At 38.8% G+C, this 16,190-nt stretch overlaps 2 protein-coding genes across 2 annotated transcripts in view; one reads left to right on the forward strand and one right to left on the reverse strand.

The window, feature by feature from the left end:
• Positions 1 to 7,061, forward strand: ptp4a1 (protein tyrosine phosphatase 4A1). Its single transcript, XM_079338235.1, has 7 exons — positions 1 to 153; positions 2,353 to 2,557; positions 2,959 to 3,046; positions 3,152 to 3,244; positions 4,029 to 4,159; positions 5,265 to 5,339; positions 6,673 to 7,061. Exons 1-7 carry the CDS (start codon positions 129 to 131, stop codon positions 6,788 to 6,790), a joined length of 735 nt encoding a protein of 244 aa, XP_079194361.1. The 5' UTR covers positions 1 to 128; the 3' UTR covers positions 6,791 to 7,061.
• The window catches only part of col9a1a (collagen, type IX, alpha 1a), a 22,736-nt gene continuing 13,459 nt past the window's right edge, over positions 6,914 to 16,190 (reverse strand). The window contains exons 23-32 of the mRNA XM_079338227.1: positions 15,749 to 15,802; positions 14,233 to 14,304; positions 13,283 to 13,318; positions 13,131 to 13,175; positions 11,803 to 11,835; positions 11,240 to 11,386; positions 10,899 to 10,953; positions 10,393 to 10,581; positions 10,096 to 10,173; positions 6,914 to 9,901 (exon numbers count right to left, since the gene is read on the reverse strand). Of these exons, the coding sequence (XP_079194353.1) occupies positions 9,696 to 9,901; positions 10,096 to 10,173; positions 10,393 to 10,581; positions 10,899 to 10,953; positions 11,240 to 11,386; positions 11,803 to 11,835; positions 13,131 to 13,175; positions 13,283 to 13,318; positions 14,233 to 14,304; positions 15,749 to 15,802 (915 nt within the window). The 3' untranslated portion in view covers positions 6,914 to 9,695. The remainder of the gene's footprint in view (positions 9,902 to 10,095; positions 10,174 to 10,392; positions 10,582 to 10,898; positions 10,954 to 11,239; positions 11,387 to 11,802; positions 11,836 to 13,130; positions 13,176 to 13,282; positions 13,319 to 14,232; positions 14,305 to 15,748; positions 15,803 to 16,190) is intronic.

Consider the following 16,190-nt stretch of genomic DNA (forward strand, 5'->3'; position numbering starts at 1 on the left):
GTTGGGCTCTCTATCAAGGCTGCTTCTCAGAAGCTTCAGGAGACTTCGGCTCCGCTCGGAGGAACAGCGCCGCACTGTATGGTGGAGAACCGTTTTACCTTTTTACCTTTTTTCTGGAGACCGGCTGTATGATTAAGCTACAATCTTCAATGAGTAAGCATATCCCAGTAAGTAATCGGTTTTATGTGACTGCCATATTGCTTTATGTTTTCTATTTATTCGTCTTGTGTTGTTAAATCGGTACGTTCACCAGCTGGCCTTCACGTTTCTCCGGTGAAATCACGGCCTCCTCCACACAAACCTTGACTTATATCTCTGTGACTCGGATGTTTGGTGTTAATTCGCCTATTCGACGACAACCTCTTTAAAATGCACGTTTGTTTGTGCTGATTATTGAAGGTAAACTGAAGCTTCGTGTGTTCTTCGTCGTCATGGAGAGAAAGCGGCTCGCAGCTCCTGACTCGTCACTGCAAGTTTCTGTCGGTGAAAATCGACGCATTTTAATGCAAAATAACTTAAAGATAACTCGCTGACATTTTATGCATTATATGCGGATCAAACTAGCCTTCTGCTGCTTTAAGGAGACGTCGTGTTTGTCGCCTTACAGAGACGAGTATTTGTCCCCCTCTCGGCTCCTGTCAGGGCCTCCAACGTGAGATGATGGCGCCCAGTCTGTCCTCACACAAAGGGCAGCGAGCCGGCCTTCTTAACAGCAAACACACTGACGATAAGGCGGCTGTTCACCTTTTCTGTGTCGGAATGTGATTTTTTTTTAAATCATTTTACACCTAATGGTAACCATTAGTACATTTTATCCATTCGTTTTGACTCTGTGAGCTATGCGACCATCATCATTTCTAAGAAATGTCTGCAAGCCGAAAACAATTATCCAACCAAGTTTATCAAACATTCACCTGTCAATCCTGGAGAGAAATGCAGAGCTTATTTAAATAACACAGATACACTAAAGAACCTTACCTGCTGTATGATGTGATAGTGAAATATTTATCTTGTCTTTGTATTTTAAGCCGAGCAGACGTGGTGTGAAATACATGAAACATTGGAGCTGGGGTCTTTGTTATGTGAGGGGCTTTAATCTCAGTATTGTTCGATTCCAACCGTCTTCCTGTTTTATTATATGATATCTTAGTATATTGTTGTACACTGGATTACTGGAGAATTAGATATCTAATGGTAATGGCAAAAATCTGATGTATATCACAAAATTGAATGTTCAAAAATGTATTTTTATACATTGTAAAAAAAAAAAAAGAGGATGTTGTTGTGAGTGGTAAAACAAACAAAGGAGCTTAAACCTCAGATTAAACCCAGTGATCTCTCTTTTTCTTTACTGAGGAAAACGATTCTTTCAATCAGTGTTTCACCTTTCTACCCCTTCTTCTGGTTTTTATGGGAGTAGATGGCAAAAAACGTGAAGAACTAAATGACAGTGGACACATTTGTGAGATCTCTGAGGATGTGTGTGTGTGTGTGTGTGTGTGTGTGTGTGTGTGTTTAAAGCCCCCTCTAAAGGCCTCGTGGTGAGCTCAGCTCTCACTAATATAACCTAGATGTCAGAAATGACACATCCCTCCTATTGTACATCAGCGGCCATTAGGTAGGATGTAACACAGCACTGCAGTGTGGCTTTATGTAACAAAATCAGAGGTATAGTGGATTGTTTTTGTCCCATATTTTCCACTGGCGCTCTGTAAAGCATTACTTCTCTTTATGTAAGCTTGTTGGAAAAACGTTCCTATACCACAACAATTTACACCAGCCTAAACCTGTAGCGTTTCAGTAACCCATGAGTACATGTTTTTATTAACGCATATCACCAGGGAATTTTGAGGAGCATTTTGTTTGTCTCAATCACAACAAATCTTCATTGAAAAGATAAAAAATAATCAATTGACACCTTGAAGATATCTGAAGTGTCTGCATGAGTGTTGACTACAGACTTTAGAGTGATTAAGAGCTGTTAAGGTAAGTGATGGTTGCAATTTAAACATCATTTTACTTTGAGTTACTAAATCATCATCACAAATGATTCTTGTGCTTACTGGACTGATGAGACTGTTTTGTAGATAAACTTTTTGGATCTTCAGACGTGATAAGTGTTGGTTCTTTGAGGGGTTTTTTTTTGTTGGCTGGTTAAAATATTTACTCCCATCAAACCAAAGCCAATATCCAGAGTAACCAGGAAAACAAACTTTGAAAAAAAAAAAGGGAAGACGAGCCATTTAACAAAAGTGACCTCACCAAAACAACAAGAGTCCACATCAGTCCCTCTGTTCTCCTGCCTGTTCTAATGCCGTCTCCTCCCTCCTTGTCCCCCTGTGTGTCCTGCAGCAGTTCTGTGGTGTTCTGGGTCACACATTTATGGAGTTTCTGAAGGGCAGTGGGGACTACTGCCAGGCTCAGCACGCTGCCTATGCAGACGAGTGAACAGCCAAACTCGCCATCGATCCGACGCACTTGAGCCAAAGGAGGGACCCCGGAGAGTTGGCAGGACCGGGACGCCTCCCAGAACCAGCGACAACTCGGCCTGGATGGGGTAACTTCACCCGCTGCACACTGCCCTTGTTGGCTTCTGCCTGGTCAGAACCAAGGTGGAACCAGCCTTGGTTTTTCCCCCCTTCTTTTTCTTTTGTTTATTCCAAAGGAGAGGGTTTTGAGTTGTTTCTCTGGTTGTCTACTCTTTTTGTTGGCCGAGAACTACACAAATTTCCCTGTTTTTTTGGTTTTTGGTTTTTGCCCATCGCAGCCTTCCTATTTTTTGTCAGCCTTGCCAACCCCGAAGGAAGGAAGAGCGAAGGATTTATGTTTCTAGGTTTCTAGGAGCACATTTTCTGTTTGACATTCCCTCCGAGTTTTAACTCCGTGCTTACATCAGTGTTATTACTCTGTGGAAGACTTTAGTTCTGTTTAAGTTGTCACAATGGCTCGTATGAACAGACCTGCCCCCGTGGAGATCACTTACAAAAACATGAGGTTCCTCATTACCCATAATCCCACCAACGCCACCTTGAACAAATTCATCGAGGTGAGCCAAGTGTCATTCTTCTTCAGTTCTTATTTATGTTGTCAGATATCAGAGTTGACTTTCTTTCCCGACTTCTTTACCGAACGTGGATTTGTGTTCGTGCAGGAGCTGAAGAAATACGGAGTGACCACGGTCGTGAGAGTTTGCGAGGCCACCTATGATGCCACCCTGGTTGTGAAGGAAGGAATCCAAGTTCTGGTAAGTTCCGTTGATATCCATACATCTAACCAAAGTCATTATTCTTTTTGACGTGCTTCTGCTCTAGACAAGGGCTTTTGACAATTATGTTGAAAACCTTCCAACAATTAAATGAAAATCTTCATATTGTGTTCTCATCTTGACCTGCTTTTTAGTTGCCAACTTGTTGAAGGAATCCATCAATTGAATCCAAACAAACCAACATTTATGATTGATGTTTTCTATACAGTCTGCCTCTCTTTAAGCATGTGTTCAAGTTATATGGAAGGATTATTTTCTATCCCCTGTTTATTTGATTTGGCAAGGTCAGTAGAACAGGAAGTCAGAAATGAGTATAAAGTTGATCAGTACAGTTTCCAAAAGCCTGAGTTTGTATGATCAGATTGCTTCCTTTTAATCCAAAGATATATTTTTAAATATCTCGTCGTAAAAACCATCTACGTCTCTCAGTTAAAAACATTGATGAGATCTGTTGATGGAGTTAGCAATCACTGACTCTTTTTTGTTGCAGCACCAAATGAAACCAACCTGCTCTCTTTGGTTCAGCTAAAAACATCAACAGCTGTGTGTCTCTAAAGTGTTGGACAGATTTGTTCTGAAACTTCAGTGTTATTTTGATGAACACTTAATGTGTGACCACTGAAGAAAAAAAACAAAGACACTTTCTAGAACATTTTTGTTTCCCTGCAGATGGTTTCAGCTTTCACACTTCTTTTGTTATGGTTTCCGAGAAACTGGGCAGATGACATCATTTCCCTCTTTCTTCCCCCTTCTTCTCGTCTAGGATTGGCCGTTCGACGATGGAGCTCCTCCCTCAAACCAGATCGTGGACGATTGGTTGAACCTGCTGAAGCTGAAGTTCAGGGAGGAGCCCGGCTGCTGCATCGCTGTCCACTGTGTGGCAGGGCTGGGGAGGTGAGCGCTCGCTGTGGAGGAGGATTAAAGTATTATGTTCTTATCACACAGGATCATATTTTACACGTGATTTCTGATGCGAACGGTTTGGCAAATGAAATTGTGGCACTTTTAGTACTTTCTCTGAAGAATCTAAAAATGTTTATGGATGAGTAGAAAATAAGTCAACTGCAGTTTAAATTTTGTATTTATTTAATAATGTCTGGTCCTAGCTGTGTTTAGATTTTATTTTTTTCTTCGTGTCATTGTAATATATTTTTGGAGTTTAATCAAGATTTTAGGCTTCAAGAAATAAGAAGCTTCATTTTATCAAAAACTAAAAGTGTCTGAAATGCAGGCGTTAGAATCTGTTTGTTCTATGAAAATCTTTTTTGAGATTTTGAAATTTATAAATGATGAACATTTTAAAGACCTTGATATTGATCGTTTTCGTACCGTGGTGTGGTTTGAAGTTTGGATATTGCAAAGAGCGACAGTGTGTCATCTGTTGCAAACAGCAGGAGAGTTAACAGTCACATGGGTTCCTCTCATGTTTCTGTACATGACTCATAAAATCACTCGCAGTGGTCCCACTCGTGTTTGCTCAGCTTTGATAACCTGCCAAACTGCCAGACCTGTTTTTTATCTGGTTTGTTATAAACTGATCCAAGACTCAGAGAAAATTAAACGTCAAGTCCCCTACGTTTTAAACGTGGTGTTTTCAAACATAACTGATGAAAGACAAAGCTGCTGTCTTACTAACTATGGTCCGATCTTTCTTTACATATCAAAGGATCCTCATGTTGTCAGACTGTAGGTGACAAGAACAACAACCTTAAATGAACGTGTTGTAATCTGACACTATGTCATCATGGATTATGATGCAGCAGTTACAACACACTCAAACCCCAACTGTTGGTCATTTGTTTGTTTGTTTGTTAATGGAGCTCAGCTTAAAACACCTGAATTCCTATGTCAGATCAGATTTAAATGTAGGACGTTGAATTCCTATGAAACCCCTTGAATGAATGTGTTTCTGTTGATAAGAGAAACTGGACATAAACACTAAAAAGACTAGTTTATGAACATCTTTTTAACCAACGTGGTCTGCTTTGTTCCTCTGCAGAGCTCCTGTTCTGGTGGCGCTGGCCTTGATAGAATGTGGGATGAAATATGAAGACGCTGTCCAGTTCATTCGACAGTAAGAACACGAGACTTTTTCATGAACTGAACTGCAAGTTTGCTCAGAAGTTGTTTTTGATGATTCTTACCGATGAGTCTAGCGAATCAATTTTTCAGTGTTACACTGTCTCCATCTTTAGAAGAATGTTTTTAATAATGTCTTCATGTATGTTTTTCGGTATAAACCAAAAACACTCAAATGTTTTAAAGATACTTAAAATATGGTTCTCGAGTACAGGATGTGCAGGGAGCAGAACATTTTCCGGTTGAATACTTCATTTCTTGGAGCTCTCTGTTGTGTAAACCTGCGACCCCTCAAACATGCAGCTTTGTGTCCTTCATGCACAACACATACTTTACTTTGTACGATCCACCTGCCATACACACAGGACCCAGTTTATACTATATAGGCCACCAGTTTAGAGGTCTTCCTGTAAGTCATATTCTCACAGAATCTGAATGTTTGTGTTAAAGCAAGCAGCTATGAGTCAGAACCGTAAATAGCCAAGGTATCAGATGGTGAGAGGACAGTGATTCAGTAGGAGTGTGATGAGTCACCCCTTACAATGTTTTCAGGTCTCACGTGTATATTTTGAAATGATAGTTTGGATATTTCTTTATACAAAGGGAAAATATTAACGTTTAACATGAAACATATTTTGGCCTTTGATTTGAACGCCATGTCAGTTGGATAGTCTTTTACACTTAATAATTACAAGCCGCTTCTCCTAATTATTTTTATTTAATCTGACGATGATTTCTCTTAAGAATAATTTAGTCTTAAAGTAAAAAGTAAAAAGTAAAAAAAATTGCAGATTGATAACAGCTCCTCAAAGTAACGCGTATAAATCTTTTAACCGTTTAAAGAATTGTCATAAGCTACAGTTAGCTACAGCTCGGCTAACTAGCCCTACTGCAAAGCTTTATTCAGCTTATTTAATGGTTTTCATTTCCAACTTGATTTCTTTTGGGAAGGAGGAGAACGTTCCAAATAATTGCACTCGGTGTTAAATCATTATGAAGGATGAGCCTGTCAGGTTATATAGGGTATATATCTGTGTGCTTTCAAGTATGAATATCAAACTTTTGCTGCTTTAAGCTTTTGAAAAGTGCTGATTTAGTCTAACATTGGACATTTTTTGGCTTCTCTCCTAATGTTTCTAATTTCGTCTTTTCTTGTAACTTAGTGTACAAAAACTGCATGGCACACATCTCTGAAAGGACACAATATCTTCACTGTTTTCAGTGTTATATAATCCAGATGTTCAGTTTACTTCTTCTTGTGAGAAAGATTAAACCGTGATCCAAATCTTCTGAACTGATCTTTATCCGTGTCGTCTTGTTTCCTACAGAAAGCGTCGGGGAGCATTCAACAGCAAGCAGCTGTTTTACCTGGAGAAATATCGTCCAAAGATGCGCCTGCGCTTCAAAGATTCCAACGGCCATCGAAACAACTGCTGCATTCAGTAAAACCAAACCACGAGCCATGCCAACCCCCCACGAACCATCCACGCCCAAGATCAGAAAAGTTCAATTCAACCTCACTGGCTTATCATCTGGCAGTCTTGTTTTTTTGAGTTATTGTGTTGAAGGTTTTTGTTTTTTTGTTTTTTTTTAAACAGTACCCTTTCCTGCCCAAATGTCATAAAAAAGAAAAGAAATGATGTGTGTGTACTGGAGTCACCGTATTTTCTCTTCATGTGCCCGAAAAAAAGAAATAAAAAAAAAAGAGGATAGTGCAGAGCTGTGTATCATTGTAAAGTGGGATGAAGTCTCTGCATCCCAAAGATTCTGATTGGCCAGTTTACATCACCTGAGAATGTACTTAAATAGACCACGGATTTAACTTTCATGTTACAAAATATTCTAATCCCTGTACAATCCATGGAATCCGTTTCCAGACTGACAAGACAGAGGTATGCCTTCCTTAAGATCAGATGGTTCATCCATAAATGCCTTACAATCAAAGTGGAACAAAGGCAATCGAGGCGGGAGTCATCCCTCTCTGGCATTTGGTAAAGGTGTTTCATTTTTCTACTCGGAACAAAAAAACGTTGCCTTTGTCTTGTGCAGGAAGTCTTACACTCACTTATGCCCTTTCAGTAACTATTTTTGAATATAAAACGCTTAATTGTTGCAATATTTATTTGTCAATTGAAAGTCTAGGACCTTGTTTCATTTCAAACCTGTTAATTAACTGCCATGTCAGAAAATGTGATTTATTTTTTCTTTTCTTTTTTTGCTTCAAACTGGACTTCCAACGTCTGCGATATTTTGTATGCCTTTTTATTTGATGTCCGTAACTTAAGACTTGGATACTTGATGATTTTATGTATTTGAAAATGTGTACTATTATTATTAGGTTGGCTATTTATACTATCAATGGATGTGTGATTTAGTACCGTGAGCGACAGTTGTAACTGTTCACCAACTTGTGAGAGTACATTAAATGATACACTGAGAAAGAAATGCATCGTGGTTATTTTTAGATATCACATCTTATTTCAACACTTTGCAAATATTAGACAAGGAAGAGTTTCTAGACTTGTCTTAGTAACTTTTATTGTCAGTGACTTCTTCACAGAAATATTGCAACACACCTTTCAATCTTCCTGACATCCTGTCAAAAACAAACCTTATAACCAGCTCTGAACAGAAGGCAGCCTTGTGTGAGATGTGATCCATGTTCAAGTTAATGTAAGGTTGGACAAACCATTAGGGTGTTTAGAAAAAGTGCTTCTTGTGAGATCAAATTGCTCAAAGGTCAAGCTTCTTGGAAAATGCGCAACAGAATGTAGTCAAACAGAAGTGTTATCAATTCGCATTTACGCTATAACTCAATTGTTTTGCATGATGGGGTGCCCTCTTGTGGTTATTTCTAACAATGCATCCTTGAGCATTAAAATCCCAGAGACAAAGTTATGTCCATGTTAAATAATTTCTTGTTCTCATATTAAAATCCTTTAGACGATATTAAACCTAAGAACTTTGTATTTGCCTTGACATGACAGCATCATCTTTAATTGACAAGTCGTAAAATAAACTCAGCTCACTACACAGATAAACACTTCAAAGAACTTTACAGTTTTTCTGTCCATATTGATTACTTAGTTTTTTTCTTTCCCTCAGGTTTAAAAGTCTGGGCATCATTCTCCACAGCGCACTATCATTCCAACCTCACATTAAACATTTTTACTCAGTCCGCATATTCCCATCTCCATAATATGAATCCCCTCTGCCCTTCCCTCATACCCAACAGGACCGTCACTCTCGTTCACACCCTGGTTACATCTCACATTGATTACTGATGCTCCCTTCTCTTTGGTCCTCAATACACAAACTTCAACTGGTCCAGAGTGCCCTTTATTAATCACATAACTCCTGTTCCTCAGCAGCTCCTTTGGCTCCCAGTCAAACATAGTATAGACTTCAAGATTCTGCCCCTCACCCTGAAGGCCTTGAATCAACGTGTGCAATTATCACAGCCTGAAGCAGTAAAGTATTCAACAGGATGAAGCACAGCATTTATATTGTATGATACACTGAATCTTCTGGCATACAATACTCTGATTGTTTTAATAAATTACAACACCATTTTGAAAAAATGCTAGGTTTTTATAAGAATTTTACTCGACATAATAACGTGTAAGGTAAACTTCACTTGCACATGTTTAACCTCCCACCTTAGGTTTGCTTTTAAGGAAGAAGCGACTTAAAGCTGTGAACACAATGATCCAAAAAAATGTTCACTGTTGGTAATTTTTGGCCAGGCTTGGTTGTACAAAACATGCAAAAGGTTATCAAAATGTGTTTATTTCCTACTTTGTACAACTTGAAGATGTCACTTTGAACTTTGGTATAATAAATAAGAAGTCATATAAAACTGCTAACCACCATCCAGTCACAAAAACAACAGTCGTAATGACAGAGAAACCATTAAACATATTCAAAAATCGGGGAAAAAAGGGATTTAAGTGGATAAACAACAGAGATGCAACAAAATGTATGTCATCCAGCAGTGTAATTTGTGTATTGACACATTTACATAAACATACAGAAAACTTTTAGTGTCTCATTGTTCCTCAGATAGAAATGGGACTGGTAGGTTTATACAAAAACAGTGAGTTCTTAATGTTTCTGCTTTTACTGTACAGAGATGGAAACATTGAGGTAAAATGAAACTTTTTTTATGCAAAGGAGCTTCAAAATGCGAGGTGTGCTGTTCATTGTCCTCCTTTATAACCACAAAGATGGCTTCAAGAGACCAAAATAACTTCAAAACAAGAGGACCAAATCAAAAGAAGAAACACACAAACCAAGTGACAAAACCAAATGGTTCTCCTCCAGTCTCTCAGATTTCTCCTCTGACTCCAGCTCACATCTCATTTGGGCCCTTCATGCCGGAGTCTTTTGCAGAAACTGGTGATGCCACCATGGGCAAGACACACTGTGATGACTCACAGTATCCATTCAGACCTGGAGTACCAGGAGGCCCAGGAACGCCCACTGCTCCAGGAATACCACGGGGCCCTCGCTCTCCATCACGGCCATTTGTGCCATAAGCTGCCCGACCGGCATCACCTGAAAAAAGAGAAACAAAGCCGTTCATGCCATTAATTACAGTCATGAGTCAAATCATTAAAACTTTGCTGATGCATCCCATTTTCTAAATTTAAAAGACAAGTATTTTAATCTCTGACTTTTAATTTCACATAAGCAAAAGCTAAAACCTTAGTTCTAAAATGAGATATGTAAATGAGATGGTTGTCATTTACCTGGTAGACCAGGGGCACCCGGAGCTCCTTTGGCTCCTCTCTCTGTAGGTCCTCTATCCCCTTTGTCCCCCTGATCACCTGCAGAGAAGAAGCATGATAACTAACAGCAAGAGGATAACATTTAATTTAATTGACCACATTTAGCAGAAGTTCGAGCTCACACTTCAAACCTCATCTTTTAATAGCATGTATAACCTTTATCTAGTCTTCTCCATACTTTACAGCTGTAAACTTTCTCATTATTACTCATAACACTATCTGCTGTCGACTCTTTTAAGATTTTGGTCTGAACGTTACCTTTGGGCCCTTTACGACCCATCACCCCAGCTGGACCCTTCAGACCGGGCAGTCCTCTTGATCCGGTGTGTCCAGGGAAACCATTCTCTCCGGTGACTCCTGGAGGTCCAGGAGGGCCAGGGGGACCGGGAAGCCCTGCGATACCTGACTCAGGTCTACTGAGGCTGGCTGCTAGCTGGGCCAGCTGCTCTGTGACACAAGAGGGCAATTTAGACATTTAGATTCATAACATGACAACAAAAACAATCATGAAGATTTAGAGGTCACTTTTTCTTCATTATAAAGGAGCTTGAGTAAAACTGTATAATCATACATTTAATGAATCACCTACATGAAAGTATCTGTACATAATATGTCAAATAGCTTTAATACGTGAATGTCTTTTTACTTCTGATCCAAGTTTAGATTTAGTTTGGAGAAACCCACACATATGTAAAATAACAATCAGTTAAAAAAAGAAGAAAAAAAACCAAACTGAGTTTGGTGAGAAGTTAACAAACACTTACCTTGCATTACCCTCATGCAGACTTGTTTAATGTGTGTATCTGTTGGTGATTTTCCCTTAAAAGAAAGAGATAATACATAGAGATGAGTCATTTTTCATTATTTATACCGTTCCATTGTTTAGTTAATGATGTGCATGAGGTTTTTTTTTTTCGTATTATTATTTTTTGGTATGTGAAGTATTATCACAGCTTTGTCGGTAGGATTTTGATTCTGAACATTGGCATGCTTCTTGTCATCTTAAACAGAACAGAGACTGTTGGCCCTGATTTACAACAAGCCAGAAGCATCTCTGATACAGCAGAAAGCTGTCACACAATACTCCAAAGATAAAATGTCTCACCGCTGGGCCCTGAGACCCTGGCAGGCCTGGCACCCCCATGTCTCCCTGCATGCCGCGGGGTCCCGGCTGGCCCAATTTGCCTTCTTTACCCTGCTGTCCTCTGCCACCCTCAGGTCCTTTATTTCCTGTCTCTCCTGGTGGACCTGTCTGAAAACAACAGCAACAGTATAAGATGACTTGATGGCAGCAGACACCAGCACTTTAAGAGATCAATGAGCAATGGCATGTAAATATATGTTTCACATTCTTTCTTTTTTTAAACACTTTAACAGAGAACATGTTGGTTATTTGTTTAAATACAAGATTGTATAGGTGAGATGTAGGAGTGGGATTAGAAACAAGAAGGAAACGATGTCAGTTGTGGTCTGCTGCCAAAAAAAACAAAACAAATCCAGACAATAATGTACCAAAAAGCTTTTGACTGTCCAATGTCCTTTTGTTGCTCCACAGTTAAAACCATAAACCGTACAGAACACAGTCTCAGTCTAAGTAATGTCTTTCAAAGACAGTAATGATGTCAGTTAAAATGATGTAGTTATGGTGCTTTGTGTAGGTCAACATACCGCTCCTTTCTCTCCTGGTTCTCCTTGATCACCCTGTAAGATTAAAAAAAAACTGTTACTGATACAGTTTATGTGTCTGCAGAAAGTTGAATTCAAAATTTGGAGCTACAGCAATGCTACAGAGCCAAAGTAAAATGTATGCTATATATAACATACAAAAACATTGTTCATGTCATAGTACCAGAATTGTTTTATATCTTAACAACGGTCAGGATACAATGATTTAGTATGCCTTTTAATTCTGTTACAAAAACAATAATAGAAACTTCAACCTTTTCAGGACTCTGTTTGTGTGTTTGCATCATAGACTGTAAATAATACAGTCTACGGTCTGCATCAGATCAGATGAGTTATGAAAAGTTCCCCTCAGTTGTCTTCCCTGTGTTCAGTATTATATCCTTTTTTATTTACTTAATCTTTTTTTATTTTTTTTTGTTTACTTTCCCAGTGGTATGGTATTTGGATTGTTGAGTTGCTTGTTGAACCGTACCTGTCGTCATGGAGATTATCAGTGTCTTTAAAAGGCAGAGTGCTTGTGTGACGCAACACCTTTTCATATGACTTAACATTTTGTTATGTTTTGTCAGGACAGAACTCAGCACTGTCCTCCCAAGTAATCAACTCACTTTCATGATCCTTATCTCCATATTGGATAGTGTTGTTTATGCACGTTGGAGTGGTGTAAGAAAAAGGAAGAAACTGAGTTTTTAACTGTGAAAAATGAATGAAAAGTGTTAGAACATAGAGCTGGAGAAATGTTGACCTACAATTTTCCTCCACAGAAACGTGGTGGCCAACTGAAAAATATTGGGTTGATGGTAAATCCGATTTTTTGCCTAAATGTAATGTAGGCATGTAAGTTATTAGCTACTGTTTCTTGTTCATAAAACATGACCGAGATTAAATTGGAGAAAAGCACCCATATCATATTTTCACCATACAACTTAAAGTTTGTGAACGAACCCAAGTGTGAATCACAGCTCATGGGGACCATATGAAGACAATGTCAATGTGAGATCGGCCTGTGGGGACTCCACCCTGTGCCCTTTTGTGTTTAACCTGTGTCAGGATTCCCTGCATTGTTTTTTTCTAATTTCTGTTCTTGCATTTTGCCTTCTTTCTGACTGTTTTGTTTTCTTGTTGTCTGACTGTTGTGCAATCAGTCTTGTTGTGACAGTAAAGACCATTTTATATCACCTCGTTTTGTTCTCTGCATGGGGCATTTGAGTTCTGTTAATCCCTCCCAGTTCCAGTCGTTACATCTTCTCAGAGACACACTGATGTCTGTATGAAAATAAAGTAACATGTTTCAGTACTCCATCACTCACCAGGTCTCCGCCCTCTCCTGCTGTTCCTTCAGCACCTGAAGGTCCCTGAAATGAAGATGTGTGATAGATTTTTGGCATTTTCTGTTCTCCATCTCAACGCTCATTGATCTACAACAATCATCAGGTTTAACATTACCATGAATAAAACATACCTGCTCTCCCCTTGGACCATCAAGACCAACACCCCCCTGAGAAAAACAGAACATGAAGAACACTTAACAATCAAAGCTGTTGAATTAATCGAAGCAATTCGAACTGTAAAATCTATTATAAATTCAGAACTCTGACTATCTCCACACAATCTTCATCAAGAGTGGTTCGTTCCTCGTTGAGTTGGATTTAACATTTAATTCAAACCTTCATATATGAGACTCGTGGTTTTGCTGACTTTTATCAGTTTGTGGTCCTCATATTGAACTCAACAACAGCAGGCTACTTGGGATTTTTGGCTACTTGGGAGCAACAACAAAAAAGTGAAGTAAAAAGTGAAGTTGATAAAGTCGTCAACGTTGTATCATATATATCAAATGGCTGTGGTCATTTGAAATCATGTGTGTCCACATAACCAGCTTTGACAGGATTCGCCCTTCCCCCAACCATCACCATTAATATCAAAATACATTTCACACACTGTCAGCCATGCCCTTTGCAAACAAATTACTATATTTGTAGAATTTATCTCAAATTTATATTCAAATACAGCCAACATATGTCTCCTTTTTTACCCTGGCAGAGCTTAGAAACAATAATGTGGACAGTTAATGATGCAAAAAGGAAATCCTTTGTTCACCAGACCTTGTCATCTCAGTTTAGCCTGAGTGGTTTAGTCAGATTACAAAGGCACGGCCCCTCAGAGGATGCAATCCCTGGGACACAGTTTATAACAACCTTCAGTACCTGGACTGAGTGTGGCGTCAAGGGAAAATGGCTGCTGTGCGAATACAGTCAATGAAATCAGTGTGTTCATTTATAATGCATTTTTATGACGTAAGCCGGTGCACATTAAAAAAAAATATATATATATGTAGATCTACAAGGTCTTAATCTTCAATCAATCTTCACTTCTAAAGTGCATTTATAAGGCTCTTTTTGAGTTTCTTACTCTGTCGCCCTTCTGGCCACGATAACCAGCTGGACCTGGAAGTCCTGGGAGTCCTGGAGCCCCTTTGCTTCCCTGTAAATACACAAGTATAAAAAAGTAAAGAGCCCTCAAAGTACCAGTTAAATAGACAGAAAGCACATGCCCACATATTAAGTCTTAACACAAGACCAAGTGTGTGAAGCTCAGAAAACTTGACCCAACCACAGAAAAAAAGGAAAACATTTTGAGCGTCACATCATCTGAACGGCGAGCTTCAACCTGTCCACCCTCCCTCACATGTTTCTGGGTGTGTGCAGGTCCTGATTCTAGTGAACTGTGGGCCAACAGGTTTCAGGAATTCCTGGGGAACAGAGAGCTCTTTCAGGGGTTCTCAGCTTCTTTTCCTGCCCCAAATTCCCTGCTGATCTGCAATAAACCCCCCTTGGGCTTTTAGATTTCTCTAACAAGGGGCTATTCATGCCCGCTCAGCGTTGGATTAGAGACCTTACTGCAGGGACAGGAGTTCATAAAAGAGCTGCCACTCTTTAATAAAAGAGTAGTACAAGGCTTCACTTCCCAGATATTGTACAAAGTTTATCTTGGTGAATGATCCTCATGTTGAATAATACATTTCAGGATAGTAGAAAGTATTTGTGGACACTAATTGCTTGCTTTGTATTTCAGGGTTCTAATCTCATGGCCGGATTGAGCAAAACTCTGAAAAAACACAGAGCAGGAGGTTCAGCTTGAACTTTGTTATTAAATTTTACCTTGTCCTTATTTTCATGGATACAATTTCCCATATCAGTATTACAATAATCGTTTTGTTATTCCTCTGAAGTTTAATTGGTCTTAACCCTTGACGAGATCTCAGAAACTCCAAAAACCTTCCAGAAAGATTTAAATCGACAAAGTAATAGTTAATAATAAAACCTCTTTTGGGCTCTGTGAAATGTATTATTTCCTACATCTATATGTAAATACAGAGGGAGAATGTGTACTAATGGCACAATATGAAACATGGGTGTGATACAGGTTTTCAGTTCCAACAAAAGCCAAACAGTTTGCAGATGATGGTACCGTAATAGTAAGTGAGTAAGCTTGAAGTATCACTAGCATGTTCTATATAACTTTTTGTATGACATTACATCAACTCTAATTCAACATAGAGGTGTTATCTCTAGCATACTGTGGAGCCACATCCTTTATGAGAACTTATTTAGGGTTGTTTTGTTTTTTTTAAATCAACTCTTGGTACCACTTTCTTTCTTCATCTTTACATTTTGTTCTTTATTCATATATAAAAGTATTCAGATCATTATTAAGTTGATCTGATGAAATCTGATGTGTACATTAATGAAATACATTTTACAGCAATCAAATATGTAAAGACATGGGCTTGTCTGATCTCTCCTTGATCAAACCTGTGGGACTTAAACTTTTAAAGCACTGAGAGAAGAGAGAGTCAGTCATTTGTGTAAATTGTATTTGAAGTGTTGTTTATACTTTATCCTTTAAAATGTAGGCTATTAATTACCCTGGCTCCTGGTAGCCCTGCAGGTCCCTGGTGTCCCCTTCCTCCTCGTTCTCCCTAAAAGAAAAGAGAGAGAGAGAGAATCGTAAAATCTGGGTAGAAAACACAAATACATGCCAAAATGTACTGATGCTTCACACTGTTGTAAGTTTTTGCTGCAGCTTTGCTTGCAATCCAGTATCAGATGTTTAAATAGTGGCTTTGTCAAAATCTTTCTGTTTAGAGGAAATGTAATTGTCCAGTTTAGCTTCTTCTGGCTTTTCTTTTTTGTTATATTGTGGTTTTCTGCGCAAGCTTTTTTTTTACACTTATAATCTATCTGGGCAGCTTATTTTAACACATTTGGAACTTGAATGATGTTGTATTCTTTCTAATGAAGGACTAACATAGCACCTGAAAAAACGCATGAACAAAAAAAAAAATTGCACTGGCTTCATGTTTTGCG

This window comes from Symphodus melops (assembly GCF_947650265.1).
Source record: "Symphodus melops genome assembly, chromosome: 2".
In the NCBI taxonomy this organism is placed as follows: Eukaryota; Metazoa; Chordata; class Actinopteri; order Labriformes; family Labridae; genus Symphodus; species Symphodus melops.